This window comes from Cervus canadensis, chromosome X, assembly GCF_019320065.1.
Source record: "Cervus canadensis isolate Bull #8, Minnesota chromosome X, ASM1932006v1, whole genome shotgun sequence".
NCBI classification, from domain to species: domain Eukaryota; kingdom Metazoa; phylum Chordata; class Mammalia; order Artiodactyla; family Cervidae; genus Cervus; species Cervus canadensis.
Genome location: NC_057419.1, coordinates 113,758,219 through 113,784,000, shown reverse-complemented (window position 1 = coordinate 113,784,000; position 25,782 = coordinate 113,758,219). Strand labels below are relative to the sequence as shown.

The window sequence follows — 25,782 nt, the reverse complement described above, 5'->3', positions numbered from 1 at the left end:
GTACATCAAATTGAGGAGATCTGAAATATTTACTATGTTGAGTCTTTCAATCCATGAATACAATATTTCTCTCCACTTATTTAGATAGTTTTTGATTTCTTGATCAGTCTTATGTAATTTTCAATACAAATTCCAGTCCTTTTGTTAGATTCACACTTAATTATTTCATTTTTGAGCAATCATAAGTGGTACTGTATTTTTTATTTTTGTGCTTACATATTCTTTGCTAGTATATAGAAATGCAGTTAATTTACATGCCTATCTTGTATCCTGGGAACTTGATGAACTTACTTATCAGTTCTAAGGGTTTTGGGTAGATTCCTTGGGATTTTCTACATGGACAATTTTATCATCTGCAAACAGAGACAGTTTTATCTCTTCCTTTCTGATCTATATGCCTTGTTTCCTTCTCTAACCTCATTGAATTATAGAGGACTTCCAGTACTATGTTGAATGGCCATGATAAGAGCAAACATCCTTGCCTTGTTCACCATCTTAGGGGAAAGTATTTATTCTTTCCCTGTGAAGCATGATGCTAGCTGAAGTCTTTTGCAGATGTTCTTTATCAAGTTGAGGAAGTTACCCTCTATTTCTATTTTTTGATAGTTTTAATTTTAAAAATATATATATTTGGGGCATGCTGAAGGTCATGTGGGATCTTAACTCCCTGACCAGAGGTCAGGTTCACACTCCTTGCATTGGTAGCTTGGAGTCTTTACCACTGAACTGCCAAGGACGTCTTGATAGTTTTTTAAAAATTATAAATAGGTGTTGGATTTTGTAAAATTTTTTCTGCATTGATTGATATGATCATATGGTCTTTCTTCTTTAGCCAATTATTATGGTGGATTATGTTGAGTCATTTTTTAAAATTACTGACTCATCTTTGGAAAAAAATGTCATTTGGTTAAGGTATAGAATTGTTACATATCAAGATTCTGTTTGCTAATATATTCCTGAGTATTTTTGCATCTAAGTTCATGAAGGCTATTGGTCTATAATTTTTGTTTTTGTGTCTGCAATCTCTTTGGTTTTGATGCTTCACAGGTGGTTCTGTGGTAAAGGATCTGTCCTCCAATATAGGAGACCCAGGTTCGATCCTTGGGTCAGGAAGATCCCCTGGAAAAGGCAATGGCAACTCACTCCAGTATTCTTGCCAGGGAAATCCCACGGACAGAGGAGCCTGGAGGGCTACAGTCCATGGGGTCACAGAGTTGGACATGACTGAGCAACTAACACTTTCATTTATGGTCTATCTTGGTATTATGTTCCATGGGTGCTTGAAAAGTACATGCATTCTGTTGTTGTTGGATGGAGTAGTCCATAAATGTTGATTAGATCCTTTTGGTTGATAGTATTGAGCTTTTCTATATCTTTGCAAATTTTCTGCCTGGTGGTTCCATCAACTGTTGAGAGAGGAATGTTGAAATTTCAACTATAATTGTGAATCTATTTTTTCTTTCAGTTCTATTCTCTTATTGCTTCACAAATTTCTCAGCTCTGCCATTTGGTGCATACACTTTTGGGATTCTTAGCGGATTGACTCCTTTATCGTGTCACAAGTGTCAGTCGCTCTGTCATGCCCAACTCTTTGCGACCCCATGGACTGCAGCCCACCAGGCTCCTCTGTCCAGGGGATTTTCCAGGCAAGGATACTGGAGTGGGTTGCCATTTCCTTCTCTAGGGGATCTTCCCTTTATCATGTAATAATCCTCTTTTCCTGCTACTTTTTCTGTTTCATTGTTCCTGCCTTCCTGTAGGTTTATAAGACATTTTTTAGAATTCTATTTTGAGTTATCTATAGTGTTTTCAGTGCATCTCTTTGCACAGTTTTTCTAGCGGCTGCTTTAAGTATTTTGTTATACATACATAGCTTATCACAGACTATTGGTATCATCATTTTACCAGTTCAGGTGAGTGTAGAAAGTTCATTTCCCTTTCTGTCCCTTTAACTTCCCCCATCTATAATATAATTGCTTTAAACAACTGACAACCAGATCAAGGTAGTGTTGTACTTTTTGCTCCAATCATTAAACATAATTTAGAAAACTCCAAAGGAGATAAAAGTCCATTGTATTTACCCATATTTTTGTTCATGCTATTATTCTTCCTTCCTAGTAATCTGAAACTCCTTTTATTATTTCTTGTCTGTTTATAAAAGTTTCTGTAAATATTCTTTTCCACTGGCATAACATTCTCTTAGTTTATCTTCATCTAACACTGTCTTGATTTCATCTTCATTCCTGGAAGATATTTTTGCTGAATATAGAATTTTGAACTGTCAGTTCTTTTCTTTCAGCACTTGAAAATGTTGTCACTTCCTTCTGCCCTCCATGTTTTCTGATGAGAAACCTGAATTGCCTTGAATTGGTTTTCCCTTATTTGTTAGGTGCAATTTCTCTCATTTTGGTTTCAAAAATTTCCTATTGTATTTAGTTTTTATTGCGATGTATCTTCGCCTGAATTTCTTTGGATTTATCCTATTTGGGGTTTGTGCAGCTTCTCAGAGTTGTAGGTTTGTTTCTTTGGCCAAACTTTTTTGACATTTTTTTTCTTTAAAATAAGGAACTTTTTCAGCTCCTCCCTCTTCTCTGTTGAGACTCTAATGACATAAATTTTAGATTTTTTTTATAGTGCCACATGTCTGTTATAAGTTTTTAATAAAAGGGAATTTCTATTGCTCTATTTTCAACTTCAATGTTTCTTTCCTCTATCCTGCCCATTCTAGTGATTGGCCATCAATTGCAATTTTATTTTTGTTTTTGTATTTTTCAATTCTAAAATTTCAGTTTGCTTCTTTTTTATCTATTTCATTTATTTTCTAGGATTTTCTATTTGTTCCAAATGTGTCCATAATTGCTCCTTGAAGCATCTTTATGATGACTCCTTTAAATTCTTGGTTGAGTAATTCTAACACCTCTGTCATCTTGGTGTTGGTATCTTTTTCCTTTGTGGAATATCTTCCTGGTTCTTTGTATGACAATTTTTATTTTGTTATGGACATTTTTGTATTATGTTGTGAGACTCTGGCTTTTATTTAAACCTTCTGTTTTAGCTGGTTTCTTCCAACATTGCTCTGGCAAGGGAAGGGCAGACAGTTCCTCCTTATGGACAAATAGAGGGAAATAGGTTCTCTGCTTTGACTGTATTGACACCTGGGGTGGCTCCTCATTACTGTTATGCAGGGATGCTAGTTCTGCCTCCTCATATGGTCTCTATTGATAACTGTTTGGCTGGGAGACGTCAGAATGCCTTGTTACTGCTCCTCATGTGGCCTTTACTGACATCGGGGAGGTGAAAGTGATGTAGAGTGACCGATTTTCTACTGGGCAGTGGTAAAGTCCTGACTCTTCACTAGGTTTCCTCTGACTTCACCCTAGCAGGGGCACCAGGGTGACTTTTTATGGCCTGTCGAGGGTGGAAGTCTAGGTTTACATTAGGACTTCACTAGCATGGTGGGTTGGGGCCACAGTAATTTCTGTGGGGTTTGGCTGGAGTAGAGTGGTTATTGTCTAAAAGGTTTCTGTCTTGCTAGGCTACCCCTCTGCTTGCCCTTTCGCTGGAGAGAACAGGCTTTCCTTGGGGATTTTCTGCCTGTGCCTTTGGAATTCTGGGTCTCCAGCTTCTCCAACACCCACTCTGGGATCTAGGAGCCAAAAAGAAAACCGAGAGAATTCACCATTGTCTAGAGCCTTGCACTCCCCAGGTTCCCGCTCCTGCCTTTTTCTCTCCACATTTCAGTGTCTTCTTGGGTTTGTTTTTTCATCTTTATTTTTTATTGAAGGATAGCTGATTTACAGTGTTGTGTTAGTTTCAGGTGTAGAGCAGAGTGATTCAGTTATACATATACCCCTACTCTGATTCAAATTCTTTTCTCATTTAGCTTATTACAGAGTACTGAGCAGAGTTCCCTGTGCTTTACAGTAGGTCTTTGGAGGTTATCTATTTTATATATAGTAGAGTGTGCTGTTAATCCCAAACTCCTAATTTATCCCTCCCCTTTCTTGGTCCATATAGTCAAAGTTGTGGTTTTTCTAGTAGTCATGAATGTATGTGAGAGTTGGACCATACAGAAGGCTGAGTGCCAAAGAACTGATGCTTACAAAATGTGCTGGAAAAGACTCTTGAGAGTCCCTTGGACTGCAAGGAGATCAAACCAGTCAATCCTAAAGGAAATCAACCCTGAATATTCATTGGAAGGACTGATGCTGAAGCTCCCAAACTTTGGCCACCTGATGCAAAGTGCTGGCTCACTGGAAAAGGCCCTGATGCTGGGAAAGATTGAGGGCAGGAGGAGAAGGGGGTGACAGAGGATGAGATGGTTGGATGGCATCATCAACTCAATGAACATAAGCTTGAGTAAACTCCAGGAGAGGGAAGCATGATGTGCTGGAGTCCATGGGGTCACAAAGAGTTGGACACGACTGAGAAACTGAACAACTGCTTGGGTTTGTTTTTATAAAACATGTCCAGAGGTTTTAGATGTTTTGTGGGAGGAATAGAGCAAAGCACATCTGCTCTATCTTTCTGGAAATCTATTTTGAAATTCAGATTTGGGGGGATTTTAAGATAGCAATTGGATGCACGGTGGTTCTCACACTTCAGTGTGCACCAGAATTGCCCAGAGAACTTATTAAAGCATAGTTTTCTGAGTGCATCTTCTAGATATTCTGATAGGGGGGAATGTGGGGTAGGGTTTGGAAATTTACATTTCTAACAAGTCCTGGCCAATACTACTGGTTCAGAGACTACATTTTAAGACCACTCCCTTAGGGGTATCTAGCCTTATTATTGTCAATTCTGTTTACCCATTACAATTGCCTGGTAAGCTTAATTAAAAAAAAAAGTCCAGTCACCATCTATCCCCCCACCTGTCAGGCACTTTTATCCCATTGGTCTGAGGTAAAAACTGAGAATTTAGTAGTTTTAAAAGCTTTCCAGACATGAATGTTCACAGCAACATAATAGCCAAATGGTGGAAATAACCCAAGTATGTTCAGTTCAGTCAGTACAGTCACTCAGTCATGTTCGACTCTTTGTGACCCCATGGACTGCAGCACACCAGACTTCCTTGTCCGTCACCAACTCCCAGAGCTTGCTCAAACTCATGTCCATCAAGTCAGTGATGCCATCCAACTATCTCATCCTCTGTTGTTCCCTTCTTCTCCTGCCTTCAATCTTTCCCAACATCAGGGTCTTGTCAAATGAGTCAGTACTTTGCATCAGGTGACCAAAGTATTGGAGCTTCAGCTTCAGCATCAGTCCTTCTAATGAATATTCAGGACTGATTTCCTTTAGGGTGGACTGGTTAGATCTCCTTGCAGTCCAAGGGTCTCCTCCAACACCACAGTTCAAAAGCATCAATTCTTCAGTGGTAAGCTTTCTTTATGGTCCAACTCTCACATCCATGCATGACTACTGGAAAAACCATAGCTTTGACTTTACAGACCTTTGTAAGCAAAGTAATGTCTCCACTTTTTTATATGCTGTCTAGGTTAGTCATAGATTTTCTTCCAAGGAGCAGGGTCTTTTAATTTTATGGCTATGGTCACCATTTGCAGTGATGTTGGAGCCCAAGAAAATAAACTCTGTCACTATTTCCATTGTTTCCCCATCTATTTGGCATAAAGTGATTGGACCAGATGCCATGATCTTCATTTTTTGAATGTTGAGTATTAAGCCAGCTTTTTCACTCTTCTCTTTCACTTTCATCAAGAGGTTCTTTAGTTCCTCTTCGCTTCCTGCCATATGGGTGGTGTCATCTGTATATCTGAGGTTGCTGGGATTTCTCCAGGCAGTCTTGAATCCAGCTTGTGCTTCATCCAACCCAGCATTTTGCATGATGTACTCTGCATAGAAGTTAAATAGGCAGGGTGACAACATACAGCCTTGACATACTCCTTTCCCAATTTGGAACAAGTCCCTTGTTCCACATCTGGTTCTAACTGTTTCTTCTTGACCTGCTACAGATTTCTCAGGAGACAGGTAAGGCGGTCTGGTATTCCCAACTCTTTAAGAATTTTCCATAGTTTGTATGTATCAACTAGTAATTAAAATGTAAAAAAAAAAAAAAGTGTTACATCCATACAATGGAATAATATTCAGCAATGAAAAGGAATAAAGTACTGACACATACTACAACATGGATGAACCTTGAAAATACTATGTAAAGTGAAAGCAGTCAGATACAAAGGGCTATATATTATATAATTCCATTTATATGAAATATCCAGAATGGGCAAATCCATAGAGCCAGAACTTAGATTAGTGGTTGTCAGAGCCAGTGGGATTAGGAAGAAATGGGAAGTGACTGCTAATAATAGCCATGGGGTTTCCTTTTGGGGATGATGAAATATTCTGGAATTAGAGAGTGCCGATGATTGCACTATCTTATGAATATGCTAACTGCCACTGAATAGTACTTTTTAAAAGGATTGATTTTATGGTATGTGCATTATATCTCAATTAAAAAGCACTCCTCCTGGGACTTCCCTGGTTGTCCAGCGGTTAAGACTCTGCCCTTCCACTGCAGGGGCTCAAGTTCGATTCCTGGTCAGGGAACTAAGATCCCATATGCCTTGCAATAGTATGGCCTAAAAAAGTAAAAATAAAAATAAATAAACAAATAAATAAAAAACATTCCTGCTGGTTAGTATCTAACATGTTCCAACAACTGGAAGCATTATACTTCACAGGAAGTTGCAAATGCTGACAGGAGTCTCAGAGAGTTTTTAGTGTCCAGGTGAAAGGTTTGTATTTATTTCTATAGATCACAAATTTAGTTTTTTGAATTTGTCTAACTAGAAAAATCACCTGAGAGCTTGTTAAAATTATAGAATCCCAGACCCCTTCAATGAGGATTTAGATTCTGGGTCAAAATCAGATTCGGGCCTTGGGTGGTGCCTGAAAATCTATTCTTTTAACAAAACCTAGAGTGATTTTGATGTTCAAACAAGTTTGGAACTCCCAGTCTTAAGTGATGGGAGTCACTAAAGGTTCTTTTTTCTCTTTTAATTGAAAATTATGTTATTTTCTGAAATGTCTCATTGTTTCAGCAGCTTCTTTGAATAGTGTTAATTTAATCAGAATTTTTATTTACTACAGATGTTTGCCAAAGAGCAAGGAAGTGTTCTTATATTTGAGCTGTGTTAAACAATGGGGAATGGTCTGTGTATTTGTAAAGTCCATTTGATGTTAAGTCTAATTATGTCTCTGTAGTTAGTTCCCACAGTTAACAGATGTGAATTGATGTCAACCGTAGATTTCTAATTGCTTTCTCGTTTCCTCCATCATGTTCCTTTTTTCTTTTATCCATGTGTAGCACATTGTTAACACATCATTCATGCAGTGTTTTTCTGAATGAAAAATACCTCTCTTTTCTGAAAATATTAGAACAAATTTTTAAACTATAAAGTTATACATAGATCTGTTTACTTCCTAGAAGGAACTTCTATTAAAGCTGTGGTATATATACTTTCAGACACTTTATGCATATATAAGAAGATAGAATCATACTATGCCTTCTGTCCTTTTCACTTAGTTTGATAAACAATTTTTTAAAAAGCTGTCTACCTTATCTATCTTAATGGCTGTCTAGTATGAATGTACACGCTATAGTTTACTTAATCAGTACCCTTTTGAGAGACTTAAGTTGTAATCCATTTTGTTGCTAATGTGATTTCTTTTTTGGCCTTTGGAATAAAGATTTAAACACTTGAAAAATAAAACCATGAATGTATTAGGAGAAAATATAGAACTTTCTTCATAGTCATGGATTAGAGAGAGCTTATTAAATCACAACAATAAACCCAGGCGTCATAAAGAACATGTCAATCAAATTTGACAGCAGAAAAGTTATAACACTTAGCAGACACCATGAACAATGTTAAAACTCATATTGGCAGGTTGGATCAAATAGTGACAACACACAACAGAATGATGAGTCATACTGAATAAAAAGCACATAGAAAGTATTAAGAAATGTTGAAAATTCAGTAGGAAAATGGATAAAGGATGAGTCAATTCATGGGAAGGGAAATATAAGGCCTATAAACTTGAAAAACTATTCAACTCCATGAATTAAATAAATACAAATAAAAACAATGCAGAAGTGTGTTTGCCTATTAGCTTGAACCAGATAAAAATAATTAAGAGTAGTCTGTTTTGGCTAGACTGAGAAAATGGGCACTGACACACTGCTACAAGGGTAACAATAGGTACAACAACCACATTAGAAGGACAATTTAGTGTTCCTCATCAATTCATAAATTGTCCATACCCTGTGATCCAGTGGTTGCATTTTCTAGACTCTAATCTACAGAATTGGCACAAGTCCATAAAGGTATTTGCACAGCAATACTCATTGCAGCACTATTTGTAGCAAAATGTAGAAACAACCAAATGTTTTTCAATAGGGAAATGGTTAAATAAATTATGGTGCAATACTGTGCAACATTTAAAATGAAGTAGATCTGCATTGGGCTGTCTTGAGAAGATAACCAGGAAGCCATATCAGGTAAAAAACAAAATTGGAGAACAAGATGTGTGTTGTGACCCTATTTTTGATAAACAATGTTTCTTAAATGTATCTAGCATGCTGCTGCTACTGCTAAGTCATTTCAGTCCTGTCCAACTCTGTGCAACCCCACAGATGGCAGTCCACCAGGCTCCCCTGTCCCTGGGATTCTCCAGGCAAGAACACTGGAGTGGGTTGCCATTTCCTTCTCCACTATCTATCATGTATGTTTACATAACATGGAGTTCTATCTCTGTCTCTTTCTCCCTCTCTGTCTTTCTCTCTCACACACACTCACATACACATCTAGAATACACACAAACACTCACATTTACCTAGAAAAATGTCTGGAATGTAACATAGCAAATGTTAACAGTAATTACATTCACTGTTTTTGCACGTCTGTATGGTAACAAATCAGAATTTGTTACAATGAACAAGCAGAGCATTATTTCTGTAAACATATATATATATATATAGACAGAATATGTATGTATTCAGAATATATATATTCTAGATGGAATTATAGAATTCACCTAAAAAGTGTATTTATGTGAAAGTTGACAGTTTTAGAGCAGGGGTATGAAAGTGATTAGAGGTGGGCTTTGGTTTAATGTTGAGAGAGACAAGTACTGAGGAAAAGGATGGATGGCAGAGACAGTGTAGAAAGGAAAATCTATAGGACCTGACAACTAATTATATGTAAGTAGACAGATAAGGGTGAGTTAGAAATAACTCTGTCACTGAAAAAACTTGGAGATACCAGTAACCTGAGGAGGGAAGCTGGAGGAGCTGATTTTGAAGGGAAAATCATAACTTCAGAGTCTAGACAGATATATTAGTTATCTACTGCTCCAAAACTTAGTGACTTAAAATAACAATAATTGTGTATTATCTCTACGGTTTCTGCAGGTTGAGATTTCAGACTAGACTCAGTAGGGAAAACTTGTTTTTGCCCCATGACATCTGCTAGGAGCTAGAATCATCTGATGGCTCTTTTGCTCACATGTCTGACAACTGATGCTGGTGCCGGCTGGGGGCCAAGCTGGCAGTGTTTGCCAGAACACCAACATGCGGCCTCTTCATGTGGCCTTCCTCACAACATGGCAGTTGAGTTCCAAGGATAATCACCCTACCAGAGAGAAAGAGGATCCATCCAGGTGAAAGCCATTGTCTTTTATGATCTTGCCTTATATATCTCCCAACATTGCTTCCATTGCAAGGCATTGACCAGTGCAGTCACAAGCCCCTATCCCTAGATTCAACAGCAGGAAGCATAGACCTCCTCTCACAGTGGGAAGAATATTAGTAACATTGTAAGAGCATGCAGGTGAGATAAATAATAGGTATGACTATCTTTGGAAAATACAATCTCTCATACTCCATTGTATCTTAAAGTGAATGAGACTATTAATATTAATGGCTCTAAGTAATGAATTATCACTTTCAGAGTGATTTGTATGTAACTAAGGACCCCAGTAGTCCCCCATGCCTCAGCCTAAGTGAATAAGTCAGTATAGGTGAGGAGGCTACATCATTAAAGCATGATTCAAAGAAGAGTATTTTTGTCTTTAACATAAAGACTCAATATCAAAAGACTTAATATAAAAATTAAAAAGACTCCAAGTCTTTAATATGGCACACAAGGTTCTCTATGATCTGGTTCTTGCCTAATTCTTAGATTTAATCTTCCAATTATTTCTTCACTCACATCCTAAATATGAAGGATGTCAAAATATCAAGTACGCCAAATTTCAAGTTCATCAAACATACTCTCCCAGGTCAGGTTCCCTGAAAGAGCTCTCTCAGGAGGAAGGGTGAGGGAGAAGCAGGGTAGGCCAGGGAATGGAGCTAAGCAAGAATGTGGTCTCATTTGGAGTCCAGCTTTGGCCAGATCACTAAGGCTGTGAAACGCAAATGACATCACAGGGTGATCCCATTCTGACGCCAGGGGGCTGTGTCATTGGCTGCAGTTTGGGGGAGGGGAGTTGGGCAGGCTGCCCACATGGCATGGTGCCTAACCTCTGGGCCCAGGCGGCTCTCCCTCCTGAGGGGAATTTTCTGGAGTAGGGAAAGCAGCGGTGAGCCTGCAGCAGCCCATGTTCACAAAAGGGGACCTGGGCTGGGCACCACAACACACATTCACCTGTTTCAAGGCCTCAGAGCTCCTTTATCCTGAGATAAAACTGCCTGTCCTTTTCTTTGCTGATATCACCTCCTCCAGGAGGCCTTCCCTGATAACTAGCTGACTGCAGCCTACCCTTCTTGGCTCAAATAAAATCCAGTTACAAATTCTTTCAATGTTTTTTCCCCACACATGTCCTCAAACAAATACTTCCCAGTTAGAGAAAAGGGAATAATTCAAAAGTGTTAATTAAAGCTAAACAAGAATTATAGGGGCAGGGCTGCCTATCGATTATTGTGCTTAGGATGTTAATTTGACTATTTCTTTTTGGACCTACACTATAATATATAAGATTTTAAAAAGCTAAACAATTTCACTTATTAAGTATTGTAGCAAATGTTTAAATAATAAACTCTGAAAAATACAAAAACAAAACAAAACAAAAAACCAGTTGCAACTGTCTCTCTAGCTTAGTATCTACCATACTGTATTGAAAGTATCTGCTTTATATAATCAGTCTCCCCCAGTGGAGGAGACACTCAGATGAACAGGAACCATATCCTGTTCATCTTTTTGCCCCAGGTACTTAGCAGAATGCCAAGCAGAGGAGGCTGAAGTAATATTCTGATAATCAAACACCGGGTAAGTGACTTCCTGGGTGGTAGTACAAGGCCCAGCAGCTCTACTCAAAAGAGCTCTTCCATCCCCATGTAGTGGGAGGGGGATGAAAAACCTGGCAATATATTTAGGACAAATTAAGTGATTTACAACAAAGAAAGTAGCTAGCTATAGAGTTTCTTGCTACACGTAAGTACAAGTAAAGTTCTACCATTGTTACATTGTAAAAGATATGTTCTAACATGGTTTAAATGCTGTCAGTTAAAAAAAAAAACAGCCTTAAGAAGGAGAGGGAAGAATTATGAAATCTGTGCCTTAGCAGGAATAGAAATGTTTCTCCTTTTTATGAGTGGAAATAGCTTGGTGCAAGAGCTGTTGAAGAATTTTCCACAGCATTAAGCCTCCCCAGAAGTTAAAAAAGAAACTAGAGCTAAGATGCAAAGTGCATAAACCAAGGGAAAAGGAATGAGATGAATTTGACTAATACCTGCAAGGTGAAACTCCCCAGTACCTGATGCCCTGGTGCATGTGGGGAAGGAGGGGGCAGAGGGCTCCAGGTGGCTGGAGGCCAGAGAGGCTGAGGCTGGTAGTGGTGGGCACTGCCTTCTCCACCGCTGTTCTGGCACTCACTCTCCCCAACCCCAAGTGTGATGTGCCCCCGTGGAGCTCCACAGACTTGCCTTGTGAGTTCCTAACAAGTTCCATACCACAGGTAACATGGGGTGGTGGTCTCAGGGTGGTGAGATAGAAGGAGGGGAACATCACAAAAGATCTGAAAGAAAAAGAGGGAGGTTCCAAGATCTCCACCCAGGGACTTCCCTGGTGGTCCAGTGGCTAAAACTCCAAACTCCCAATGCAGAGGGCCAGGGTTCCATTCCTGGTCAGGGAACTAGATCCCACATGCCACAACTAAAGATCCGTCATGCCACAATGAAGATGGAAGATCCTGAGTGCCACAACTAAGACCTGGTACTGTTGAATAAATTTTAAAAATACAAAAAACAAAACAAAAACAAAAAAAACCTCCACCCAGAGGCTCCTATGCCCTGACTGGTGACAAGAGGTTACCCAAGTGGCAAAAGCCCTGGGGAGCTTGTCTGGGGGCTGCCCTGGGCCAAGTTTCATCACCAGCTATTTTTATTTTTAGCCTATGCCGCTTCTCAGTGTCACCAGGTCTATAAATGTCCATATGATTTGCTGTGCCTGGGCCAGGGCAGAAGGGAGCAGCTAAGAAGTCTTGTGCTAGGCCTTGTGCTGGAAAATTTGCTGCCCTCGACTGGCATACACCTGTATCTCTGGTGCCCCAGGTTACCTCCATAGGGCACTGCCCTCAATTCTCTGGGCACCCCACCATGGCCATCACTCCTCACCAGCTCTCCTCCAATCAGGCTTCAGAAAGAGGGTTCCCTGAACACAGGTAAAATCAGCAGGTGTCAGGAGGCAGATAACGGCAAAATCAGGTCTCTCACAATCCCACAGGGTGGCTTATCCAAGGCCAATCTTTTGGGGAATGAGAGAGCAGTCTCCAGGCCTGTGGTGCTGCCTGAAGCTAACAGACTCCCTCCAGCCCTCCTCTCTCTTTTGGCCACTCTGCACCCTGCTGGCGAGCTGCTTCCACACTGCTCTGAATGTGTGTCTGGGCTCTCAGGCATCCCGCACATCCCTCTCATTCTGGTGTTATCCCTGCAGTGTTGAGGGGAGGGGAGCTTGAGCTTCTCCATTGGGCGGCTGACCAGCTGAGGAATCTGTTTCCCCCCTTGCCAAAATGGGAAGAAGAAGAATAGGCCTTACCTTACAGGACAGCTTACCCTTGCACACTGTGATTAAGAAATGAAGGACTCAAGACTCTAGTGTATCCCCCGCCCAAATCTGCCAGGGGGGCGTGGGCAGCTTGTCCCTACTGAGAGACTTGTGCCCTTCCATGAAGACTGACCATTTACTTTCAATATTCTCTCCAGCCTCTTGTCACCAAAACAGTTTGGCCGATTGAGATTAAAGAAACGGACTCCTCACTTGTCTTCTGTATTCTATTTTTACTCTCATCTCTCCCATTCACCATGCTGAACATGGTCGACGGAATCATCCTATGGTTCCTCGTTGCTCCAAGGCTAAAATTCCAACTCCTCAACAGGGCCTGGTAGGCCTTGCATGACCTGACTCCTCCCACCTCTGCAAGCTCATCCATCTCTAGCCACCTCCATCCCCATTCTGCTCCCCGACCCCTGGCTACCCTACATTCCAGCAATATAGAACTTTCTTTTTTCCACTGGGTTTCTTTCAATGTCTCACCATCTGACCACCTCACTATTGCCTACCTAGAACATTCTCCCTCCTCCCCTGCCCCGTTCTCATCTCCACCGGCTCTCTATCACCAGCCTACTTCTTACATTTCCTGCAGGTCATATCCTTCAGGAAACCTTCTCTGTATATCCCCCTCACCTCTCCAATTCTTCTAGAATATACATTCTTTCCAGTGCTCCCAGAGCACTTAATATAGCATTTTATCTACACTTTTATTTTCCCCACTAGAATGTTATCTACGTGGCCATGGACTATATCTATTCTTTTATTTAACACCTATATAGAACTGACTCTGTACTAAGCACTTCTGTAAACATTTTGTAAATACTAATTCATTTAATCCTCATAACAATTCTGTGAGGTACTATTATTATTGTCATTATGCAGATGATAAAGCTGAGGCAGAGTTAACTAATTTGCCCAAGGTCACATAGCTAGTAAATGGCAGAGTTGGGATTTGAACCTGGAAATCCAAGTTCTTTACTGATATAATATGCTGTGTCCCTTGTTCACCAATGTATTCTCTTTTTTTCCCCATTTTTTTTATTAGTTGGAGGCTAATCACTTTACAATACCGCAGTGGGTCTTGTCATACACTGACATGAATCAGCCATGGATTTACATGTATTCCCCATCCCGATCCCCCCTCCCACCTCCCTCTCTACCCAATCCCTCTGGGTCTTCCCAGTGCACCAGGCCCGAGCACTTGTCTCATGCATACCAATGTATTCTTGTTGCTTCTCATATAGAAGATCCACCCAAGGAATATTTGGATAAAGAAAGAATGGATAAATGAATAAAGATTGTGGAAATAACAAAGTCCTTAGTGGGACCAATGGGAGGAAAAGCAGTAGCCACAGACTGAGACAGAAATTAAGTTTAGGATTCAGAGAAGTTGAAAGCAAATAGTCCAAGCAGTAAGGAAGATGCTGGGAGAAGTGGCAAGTGATGAAAGGCAAGGTGGCAGGTGCAGGGGGAGCTCAGAAAGGCAAGGGACAAATGGCTCTACAGTCAACAAAGAAAATATAAGAGACAATTAGATTTGGCCAGGAACTTGCCCCTGGATCCTCAGAGCAGTTTCCAAAGAGTGCTGAGGAGAGAAACTAGATGGCATGGCCTTGAGGAAGGAGTAGATGGTGGAGAAACCAGACAGTGAGATTTTACTCTTCTCTGAGCCATGAAAGGTAGAGTTTGGGAGGGGATAGTAATCAGGTTAAGTAAGGTCTTTTTGTCAAGATATGGTGATTAGGGCTTGCTTAAAGGCAAAAGGTAACAAATCTTTGGCAAGTCAGAAATTAAACCAACCCTCACCAAAACAGAGAGTCTGCTGTATGGGAGTGGACCACACCACAGTCAGCCACATGAAATGGAAACATGGGTAAAGTATGCTAACATTCGTTGTGAAGGGAATGAAGGCCAAGAGAGCAATGCTTTGTAGGAATGCCTTCCTGAGAGATGTCCGGTAACCTCAGACATGAAGTAGAAAGAGGTCTGGACTGAGGGACTATGGTGAAGTATTAAAGTCAATTGATTTAGAGAGTACAAGTGGAATAAAAGAGTAGAGACATGAAGAAAAAAGAAGAAAGTATATTCAACAGCTCAGGAGTTCAATCCCTTCCTGCTCAGTGCCTCATCTAGGAAAACTCCTGAACTTCTAGACCACTGGACCACTGCTTCTACGTCACCTTTTTATTTGTATCACTTTTGTCCCTGATTCATATATTGCTTATGTGGCCTCTTCTGAAATCTTATTTTTATGAAAATGTTATTGAATATGTATTTTTAATGTCTATTACAAGGGAACATAGCAAATGAAGTCATAAACACACTTTAGTTCAGAACTCCACGTTGTGCACAGCATAGTGCTAGGAATACACACCTTCATATTTAAAATCTGAGTTACATGAAGCGGTCAGCCAAGCGTGATTGGCCACTCATTGAGTCTCTCCCTAGAGCCACACCTCAGCACATCCCTCAGTGCTGTCCTCATTTACCTGAGCTGCACTTTTCTTTACTGAAAATTGAACATAATGCCACCTACCACAATGATTTCAAAGACTAAACGAGACTCCTGTGGATGGCTGACACTTCATAGGTGCTTAATAAATGTGAGTTGAATCAGAAACCAGGCTGGCAAACCTTCCGTGTGTAAAGGCTGCAGAGACACAACAGTAGGTGGAATCATCACAGGCAGGCCAATACTTCGAAGTGCTCAACGAAACTGAAGCAGCTTGTGCACACAAAACGCCAGTTTAGGTAACCATGTTTTAGTTTCCTTTCTAAGTAGAGACATGTGGAATGCAACGCCAGCAACCGACTTACAAATACTGACCCAGAGTGGGGAGGGATCTGAAGGAATGCAAGTAAGTCTTGCCAGGAAAGAAGTTTGCTGCTTCTGAAATGTTTCAGTCTGAGCCACTGGCAGGATTGATCGATTGCAGTAAGCAAAGAGTTTTCTGTGCAGCCTGTCCAAGCATCTGTTTCTGTACTTCTGCACAATTGTTGCTCAAATTCACTCTTCTTTTCGAATTATCATCTTTAAAGAGCAAGCGAAAATCCATTCAAGCCACCCTAAGTATCCTAACAGCTTCCAAGTCCTCTAAAGGAGGGTCCTTAACATTTCCCCTTACCCCCTGCCTGGGTTCAAACTTCAACTCCCAAGGTCCGCCCAAGTCCCTCCCCTTGCCCTGTCATCTAATGAATATGCAAATACAACATAATTGGCAGCCAATGGCGTGGGTTCTGGTCACATGGTGCCCATGGTAGGTGAGCGGACAGAAGTTGTGTGTTGGTGAACAGAGACAGCTCTCAGTCTGGGGCGAGCGCTTCAGTGAGCGTGGACGGATGCTCGGGTAGTAGTCTCTGCGGCAGCAGCAGCGGCAGTAGTGGTGCCAGAAGAGAGGAAGGGGGAGGGCCCCGAGGGCTACACACGCTCATATTTTCAAGTTCCCTTGGAGGGAGAAGAGGTGGGGCTGCAAAAAGAGGAGGCCAGGAGCAGTTCCATCCGTCCCGTCCCGTCTTCCTCTTGCTCCCTGCACCCTGGCTCTGCGAGAGTTGAGGGTTCAGGTGGCAGTACGCGGCAGTGAGGGCAAGAGGGCCAAGAGAGTGGAGAGCGGAGCCAGGGGTGTGGGGGAAGATGCCCATCCTGCTGTTCCTCATAGACACGTCCGCCTCTATGAACCAGCGCACTGACCTGGGCACCTCCTATTTGGATATTGCCAAAGGCGCTGTGGAGTTATTCTTGAAGGTAAAGGGAGGGGAGGGGAGAGATGGGGAGAGTTCCCGAGGGATGGGGTTGGTGGTGGATTTAGGTGCTTCTGTAACGCTGGTATCGCCCCCTCCACCCCCTTCCCTTCGCGGCCCCCTCCGTCATCCCTCGTCCTGTAGCTGCGTGCCCGGGATCCGGCCAGCCGCGGAGACAGGTACATGCTGGTCACCTACGACGAACCCCCGTATTGCATCAAGGTAAAAGGCCATCCAGGGGGTGGGCCGGGCGGGAAACAGGAGCCAGTCGGCCTGGGCAGTCGAGACCCCCTGCCCCCGCCCGAGGCGGTCCTGCGTCGCCAGGCGGGGCGGGCAGGGCGGGGTGGGGTGGGGGCGAGGGCGGGGGGAGTAGTGACTCCGCAGCTTCCGAGGAGCCGCGGCGCCTGGGGTCGGGAAGGGGGCCGGGGGAGGGACGGCCCCGAGGAGAAACCGCAGGAGAGTCGGGCTGGTGGCGGCGGCGAGCACAGCTGCCTCGGAAGATGGCGGACATTTTGCTTTTGTATGAACCGGAGAGGGAGACCGAGGGCGCTGCTGAGATGGAAAGGAGGGAGGGGAGGGAGGAGAGGAGAAGGAGGGCCCGAGACGCGAAGGGAGGCTGCGGGCGGGCCCGCCCCTTCGGGTCGCACCGCGCGCGGTGGAGGCCGAGGGGCCGGACGGCGCCGGCTACTCCGCCCCAAGGTGCTGCGGACTCGCGCGCGGGTTTTCTTGGCGCCCGGGCTCCGCCCCCGGCCCCTCCTCCCCACTCCTCCCGCCCTGCGCCGCTTCCCCTCCCTCTCTTCCTCCCGCTCCCCTCCCCTTCCTGCTGAGAGCGTGGCAGAGCCGGCCGCCGGCCTTCAAAGATTAGACTGCTGCTTTTGTGCGTCTGTGGTCTCTAACCCACCCCCACCCAATGGAAAATCAGTCCGCGGAGCCAGCCTCCCAACCCCCCGGCCCGCAGAAACAGCCCTGTTCACTGCTTCTCCTGTGTCGGTCCGGTTAACCCCGGCTCTGTTACCTTAGCTACTGTTTAGTGTTTCATTGTAGATTCCACCCTAGCCGCGACGGGGTGGGGCGGGGAGATGCCTAGTCGGAACCCGCGGGCACAGAGCTTTTGGGGGACCTGGCCTACCTATTGACATCATAAATTAGGTTTGTGTTGGTCACGTAGGGATTTGTCCAGGGAAGAGAAAGGAAGGAAGGGGAGGACTCGCTGTGCGCAGTTACAATAGCCAAATTCGATGACTTGATCCACGGGGTTCTGACCTGCAGGAGAGAAGTAGGGGCATTTCACCTTCCAGCCCTCATCCTAATGGTGCGGAGATAAAGAACTGCTTTGCCTGCAGTGGCCCGATAAAATAGAACTCAGACTATTAATGCAACCTGCTTAAGAGTCCTGCTTGCATATTGAAATTTTAAACATATATTACCATAATCCTTGACGTCTTTTGCTAGATGCCCTCTTTTTCTCAGAATTCTCTTAACAGAGCCGAGGAGGCACTGAATGTGTTATAATCCGTTTTAGCCGAGTGAGGTGTTTAAAAGAATGGAACCTACCAAACTGAATAGTTGGCTAAAGAGAGTGTTCCTTCAGAAGTAAAACTGAAGAGAGACTTTACTTTTGTAACTCGTAGCTTCGGTTAACAGTTTGATTAGTAGGTTCCCCTGAAAACCGTTCTGGTTTTAATGCTTTGTTTTCCGTTTTTGATTTATCTATTTAGAAAAATGGAGCAAGTAGACATCTTTAAGAATGCCATAAGTTTTTAAACATGTCAGTTTCCTACAAGGGTGTGACCATTTTTGTCCATCCTAAGTATGAAAGTCTACACCCTTGGAGTACTAATACAGATAAGAACCCACTGTTGTACTGTGGCCATTTGAAATCTTCCTTATTTTGAAATAGTAAACAGGATAAATTACAAAGCAGTAGACTTTTCTTTCTTTAAAGGAATAATTTAGTTAACATTTTCCTGAACGCCAAGACTCATAGATGAAAAATTATTTTTGATCTATAAAGCTTTTATGGCAATATTTACAAAATCTTTGGAAAGGAAAAAGAAAGTCTGGCCCCTGTCTTAACAACCATCATCACAGCTTTTTTTTTTAACCTAGCATTGTAATCACAGTGTACTGTATTACTTTTGAGTTCTACCTTTTCCATCTGTTTTGTTCTATGAATTATTCCCAGTAGCCACATAGTCTTCATACTTAAAATTTTTCGTGGCCGTGTAACTTGCCCATGGTGTTTTAGATGCTCCAGGTAGTTCTGTGGACAGAGGGGAAAAGTTGGATTTTGCTTTTAGTGGAAATTTCATCTGTCAGCTCTTTTTATCTTGCAACCTTGTACACTACATTTTATCCTGAAGTAAAAAACATTCTTCTAAGCTGGCTTTGATCTTTTTTTTTATGTGGACAGGTATGTGAAGACAATTTGATTAATACTTGCAATTACTAATCATGAGCTATCCTCTTCCTTACACTTTTCCAAAGTCATTCAGGTTTTTTCTTTTTAATCTTATAACTACATGTGCTAGGGAACAGTTACTGATTTTAGTGATGTTCTTGTTATTTTGCTGTCTATAACTGAATTGCTAATGATATGCCATATTTTGGTAGCACTTTCTTTCTCTGAGTCCCTTTCAGTCACTCTTTTTCTGCCCACCCCATCCCTCCCCTCAGCATGTGGTAACTATTTGTTCTTCTGCTTCTAGGACCTAGCCATTTTGGAAGGTCTGAAATTTTAGAACATCTGGTGAATTTTTCTTAAAATTTAATCTAATCTTTCACTTGCTGATAACTGGGAGCCATAAATGTCTGTTTTCTGTCACACCAATTATCAAATAGGTCTTTATTTGACTGTCAGCAGGCATCTTAGTTCCTACTTAAAACTTCACTCTTCCCTAGGAGTCCGAGGTCCTTTCAGCAAAGTGATGTTAGGTGAGGTTTTATTTGTAACTTATTTTTCTGCAGAAAATAACATGAAGTGTATTTTTGGGTTTCTCTACAGTTGGAGGGCTTTATCTCTTGTCAAAGACACTGCTTACTTATTTCTCAGGTCTTGGTTATGTCTAACTGTAAACACTGCAAAACCAATTTTTTTCCTAGTAGAAGATTCAATTGTATTGGTGGTGTAACAGGCATGAGCTGTGCATTTGGTTGGAAGGTTTATTCCCTAACAGGCGTGGAACTATTCCCAGTATATCCACTTACAAGCTCTGACAATAAATCTTGTTGTGAAAAGTTACTGTGACTGGAATTCTTCACTAAAGTGTACTGTTAAGCATATGAATATAGTATTTCACCCAGGACTTCGTAGCTTCTTACTGCACAGCTCCTTTAAAATTAGTCATACCTGTTACTTGCAGTCAGCTTGGCTTGGGTGGAAGTAAGTTTGATTTGGGGAACCATATAAAAGGCATATGAAATGCAAGTATTTTGTGCTATATCTGTTTCAAGTGTTGCTTTGTAGACACATTTTATACATAGTGTCACAAGTGTTAACACTACATTTATACAATGGTATCTCTAGTGTACACAGCTAGGTTGAAGCTGTTTAATATTTTAAAATTTCCAGTGTATCCTTATAAGACTAATACGTGGTTTTAAGAAGTGGGGTGGGTTTCTTTTCTCTTTTTTTGGTATAATAGTTCTTAATAGTTTTGGCTGAGGTTCTGCTGTCTTGTATGTTTTGTTTTGCTATGAGTCATAATTTCCTTTTATTCAGTGAATAGCAGAGGTGAGCTTGTCACTACTACTAAGTCTGAGCAAATTGAGGGCATCAAGGAGAAAGTGAGCCATGAGACTGGAGTAGATAAGTGTTCAACATAGTTTGATGTTTGAAGCTACTTTCTTAAAGTGATTTCTTTTTATTGAAGGCAAAACTATTGTTTTAAACATAAAACTGAGTCATTTTTCTAGAAATAGCTGAAACACGTGTATACATCACAGACAGAAGTGGTTTTTTAAAGTATAAATAGGGAGAGATGTTTCAAAGAAATATCCCAAGTCTGTAATTTGAAACAGAGAGCATTTGTAAAAATAAAAATTTCCCTTGAGTGTTGCTTTTTCACATCCTATAGCCAGCCTTGCTTACTGGTATCTGTGTGCCTCTGTTAACATGTATCAGCAAAAGGCAGCACTTTGGCTTGCAGATTTAGGAAGTGAACCTATGCTTTTTAAAGTGATCTTTGTTGAAAACATTTACTGGTATTTTTAACTAAGGCTTAACTTTTTCATATGCCCATGAATATATTTTATGGGCCTTATTTGGAAAAGGAGTGACTTTTAAGGGAGGCTTTCATTGTGGTTGGAAGCTAAGGAAGTGCTTTTGGGTGAAACAGCAGTAATGTAGCCTGTGAGAACAACCAGAGGCAATTGCATTGAAAACTCAAAATGTTACAAAGGTGGTGCATCTACTTTTATGATTAGTTGTTTCTTCACTGACCATGTTTCCTTTTTACCTTCCTCACTGGCCATTTGAAGCATTATTTTGAAATCGAAAAAGAGGAAAAAAATCATCAGCAAAATGAAAAGACAACCTGCTGAATGGGAGAAAATCTTTGCAAATTATGTATCTGATAAGATGTTACTATCCAAAATATTACAAGAACTCACATAACTCAATAGCAGAAAAAAATCTGATTTTAAAAATGGGCAGAAGACCTGAATAGACAGTTTTTCAAAGAAGATAGATGGACAGCAGGCTCATGAAAAGATGCTCACCATCACTAATCATCAGGGAAATGTGAATAAAACCACAATAGGATATCACCTCAGGCCTGTTAGAGTAGCTTTTATCAAAAATACAACAAATAACAAGTGTTGGAAAGGATTTGGAGAAAAGGGAACCCTCCTCTGCTGTCGGATGGAATGTAAATTTGTGCAGCCACTGTGGAAAGCTGTATGGAGGTTCCTCAAAAGATTAAAGCTAGAAGTAACATATGATCTTGCAACTCTACTTCTGGGTATTTATCTGAAGAAAATCAAAACATTAACTTGAAAAGATATACGCACCCCCATGTTCATTGCAGTTTATTTACAATAACCAAGAAATGGAAATGACCTAAGTTTTCATTGATGTGTGAATAAAGAAAATGTAGTATATACATACAATGGAATATTATTCACCCATAAAAAGAAGGAAATCTTGCTATTTGTGACAACATGAATGAACCTTGAGGACATTATGTCAAGTGAAATAAGTCAGAGACAGACAAATACCATATGATCTCACTTAAATGTGGAATTGAAAACAAAACAAAAATAGAACAAGCTCATAGATACAGAGAACAGATTGGTGGTTGTAAGAGGTGGAAGGTTGGAGGGTGAGCAAAGTTGGTGAAGGATGCCAAAATGTACAAACCTCCAGGTATGAAAAAGTCATGAGATGTAATGTATAGTATGGTGATGATAGTTAATAATATTGTATATTTGAAAGTTGCTAAGAGAGTAAATCTTAAAAGTTCATAAGAAAAAAGAAAAAATGTTGTAACTTTGTGTGGCAATGAGTATTAACTAGATTTATTGTGGTGATCATTTTGCACTGTATACAAATCAAATTATGTTGAAAACCTTAAATGAATACAGTGTTATATATCAATTACACATACATACCTAAAAAGTGAATGCTTCCAGATTTTTATCCAACCTATAAATTAAATATATTTTACTGGAAGGAATTTTAGGAATAAAGTACTCTGATAGCGTTTTTTCTTTATGTAAGAGTAAAAGATGGAGGAATTAGAACTTTCAGTCAGTTCAGTCGCTCAGTCGTGTCTGACTCTTTGCGACCCCATGGACTGCAGTACACCAGGCCTCCCTGTCCATCACCAACTCTCAGAGTTTACTCAAACTCATGTCCATTGAGTTGGTGATGGCATCCAACCATCTCATCCTCTGTCGTCCCCTTCTCCTCCTGCCTTCAATCTTTCCCAGCATCAGGGTCTTTTCCAATGAGTCAGTTCTTTGCATCAAATGGCCAAAGTATTGGAGCTTCAGCTTCAGCATCAGTCCTTCCAATGAATATTCAGGACTGATCTCCTTTAGGATGGACTGGTTGGATCTCCTTACAGTCCAAGGGACTCCCAAGAGTCTTCTCCAATACCACAGTTCAAAAGCATCAGTTCTTCAGTGCTCAGCTTTCTTTATAGTCCAACTCTCACATCCATACATGACTACCGGAAAAACCACAGCCTTGACTAGACGGACCTTTGTCATCAAAGTAATGTCTCTGCTTTTTAGCATTCTGTCTAGGTTGGTCATAACTTTTCTTCCAAGGAGCAAGCATCTTTTAATTTCATGGCTGCAGTCACCATCTGCAGTGATTTTGGAGCCCCAAAAAATAAAGTCAACCACTGTTTCCACTGTTTCCCCATCTATTTGCCATGAAGTGATGGGACCAGATGCCATGATCTTAGTTTTCTGAATGTTGAGCTTTAAGCCAACTTTTTCACTCTCCTCTTTCTTTTTTTTTTTCTTATTTTTTTATCCAAGTATTATTTTTATTTTGTTTTTTCCCATTTATTTTTATTAGGTGGAGGCTAATTACTTTACAGTATTGTAGTGATTTTTGCCATACACTGACATGAATCAGCCATGGATTTACGTGTATTCCCCATCCCGATCCCCCCTCCCACCTCCCTCTCCACCCGATCCCTCTGGGTCTTCCCAGTGCACCAGCCCCGAGCACTTGTCTCATGCATCCAACCTGGGCTGTTGATCTGTTTCACCCTTGATAATATACATGTTTCGATGCTGTTCTCTCTAAACATCCCACCCTCGCCTTCTCCCACAGTTCACTCTCCTCTTTCACTTGCATCAAGAGGTTCTTTAGTTCTTCTTCACTTTCTGCCATTAGAACTTTAGTGAAAGCTTATACAGAGAACCCTCCATCAGTCATGTGTATACCACACATGCACACACCAACGAAGACCCAGCACAGTCAAAAATTTATGTGCACTTTTGTTTGTTGTTTTTTTCACAGCAAATAAAATATTCCTTGTTTTAAAAAAAGAGAGAGAAAAGTGGGGGAGGTTTTGGTAGAAGACTAGATCTGTGGTCAAGGGAATTAGCACTGCTATTTTCAGATTAGGTACAAGCTGGAAGATGACTGCAGAATGCTGAGAAAATTATGGAGTCCTGTCTGTTCTGTATTCTAAACCTCTCTTGTGTCCATTCATTCTTTTTTTCAAGTTTCCATTTTATTCATTTGATTTATTTATTTTTGACTGTGCTGCGTCTTCGTTGGTGTGTGCAGGCTTCCTCTGGTTGTGGTGAGCAGGGGCTACTCCCCAGTCATGGTGCATCGGTTTCTCATTGCAGTGGCTTCTTTTGTTGCAGCTCACGGGCTCTAGGCAAACAGGCTCAGTAGTTGTGGTGTGGGCTTAGTTGCTATGTGGCATGTGGGATCTTTCTGGACCAGGGATCAAACTTGTGTCCCTGCATTAGTAGGTGGATTCTTAACCACTGGATCACCAGGGAAGTCCCTATCCATTCATTCTTATTTGCTCCTCTCTTGTTTCAACTTTCAACAATCCTCACCTGGACCATTGTGGCAGCAGCCACTCACTTGGTCTCCCTACTTCTGGTCTTGCTCACCTCTGATTCTTCACCCTCATTGCCACTAGGTTGCTCATTTTTAAAGTAAAATAAAAACTCATTCCCACACTAAAAATTCTTCACTGACTCCCCATTATATTTCAGAATAAGATCCCAGATCCTTAGCTTGGCTTTGCCCACAGTGTCCCCTCACACTTTTTTCCTGGACCTCAGGCTCCAACCACCATAAGAACTTGACCATCTTCTCCAGACTCAATATGCCTCTTGCTTCTGTGTCATTGCTTATGTTGTTCCCTCTGCTTGGTTAGCCTGACATGCCTCAATTCTTCATTCTACACTTTCAAAAGTCATCCTGCCCCTCTGCCCACCCCTACTGCAAACAGTGTAACAACTTCCACTATGATCCCTTAACCATCAGCCCAGAAGATTCCGCTTGCTTCTTGCAATCACCTCCTCCCCTGAAGGTAGCCATTGGCCTGACTTTTACCACTGCTGTGGTGATATGACCAAAATAGTGTTTCTGGAACAGAAGTCTGACATTGGACTGATACTACAGCAATTTAGGCTTTAATAAACCATATGTTCAATGAGCACCCTCTGTGGACTATACTATACTATACTTGGAGCCTAAGGTGACTCCAAGAAAAACTTGGCCCAAGGGGAGATTGGAGTAGTAAAAGATATAGTCTTAATCCTCAGGGTCTTGAGAATAGTCACTGGAAGAAGTTGACTGGAAAATGTGGAGTAAGGTATGGGGGATGTCAACAACAGTGGATTGTTAACCAACAGATTGGAGGTGAGGGAGGGAAGATTGACAAGACACAGTGTTATTTCAGTTTATCCAGTCAAGATTGCATCTAGCTGAGATTGGATGCGAAATGGCTTTGAAACCTACAAGCTAGAGTTTGTACATTTCTCCTGAAAGGAAGAGCTATGGATAGCTCTTAGGGAATTTTTAAAGACAAATAGGGTAAGGATTGTGTGCTTGTTTGATGATGAGGCAGAAGCCCATGTTGAGATGGGCTGGGGAGAGGGGAGGATGAAAGGTGGGAGAGATTTAAAATATATAGTTGAAGTTGCCTCATTTTGCATGAATGCTAGTCACTTGAGAGCTTTTGACTTTGAGGTTGGGATGGGGGTAGGAGGGACTGCAGAAGGGCAGGACACCGTACGGAAAGGGCACATATGTCCTTTACATTTTGCCTTTGCTTCAGGAAGACAACTGCTCCGAATACAAGGTTCTCACTTTCACAGAGTGTTCCAAAATGATAGCTCTTCCACATTTCAGGAACAAGTGTGCTTTCTAGAGAAGGGCAGGATTGAAGGACACTCTGTATGTGGGAAAGAGAGGACGGGGATGAAGAAGGGAACCAATTGGTTTAATTTAAGTACTTAAATGAGAAAGTCTTTGTAAACATGTCTTTCA

The 25,782-nt window shown here is 41.5% G+C and overlaps 1 protein-coding gene across 1 annotated transcript in view; it reads left to right on the top strand.

The window, feature by feature from the left end:
* The first annotated feature begins 16,325 nt into the window (after positions 1-16,325).
* Positions 16,326-25,782, top strand: part of LOC122435695 (integrator complex subunit 6-like) — a 43,427-nt gene continuing 33,970 nt past the window's right edge. The window contains 2 exon segments of the mRNA XM_043459826.1: positions 16,326-16,806; positions 16,947-17,792. Coding sequence (XP_043315761.1) covers positions 16,696-16,806; positions 16,947-17,792 — 957 coding nt within the window. The 5' untranslated portion in view covers positions 16,326-16,695.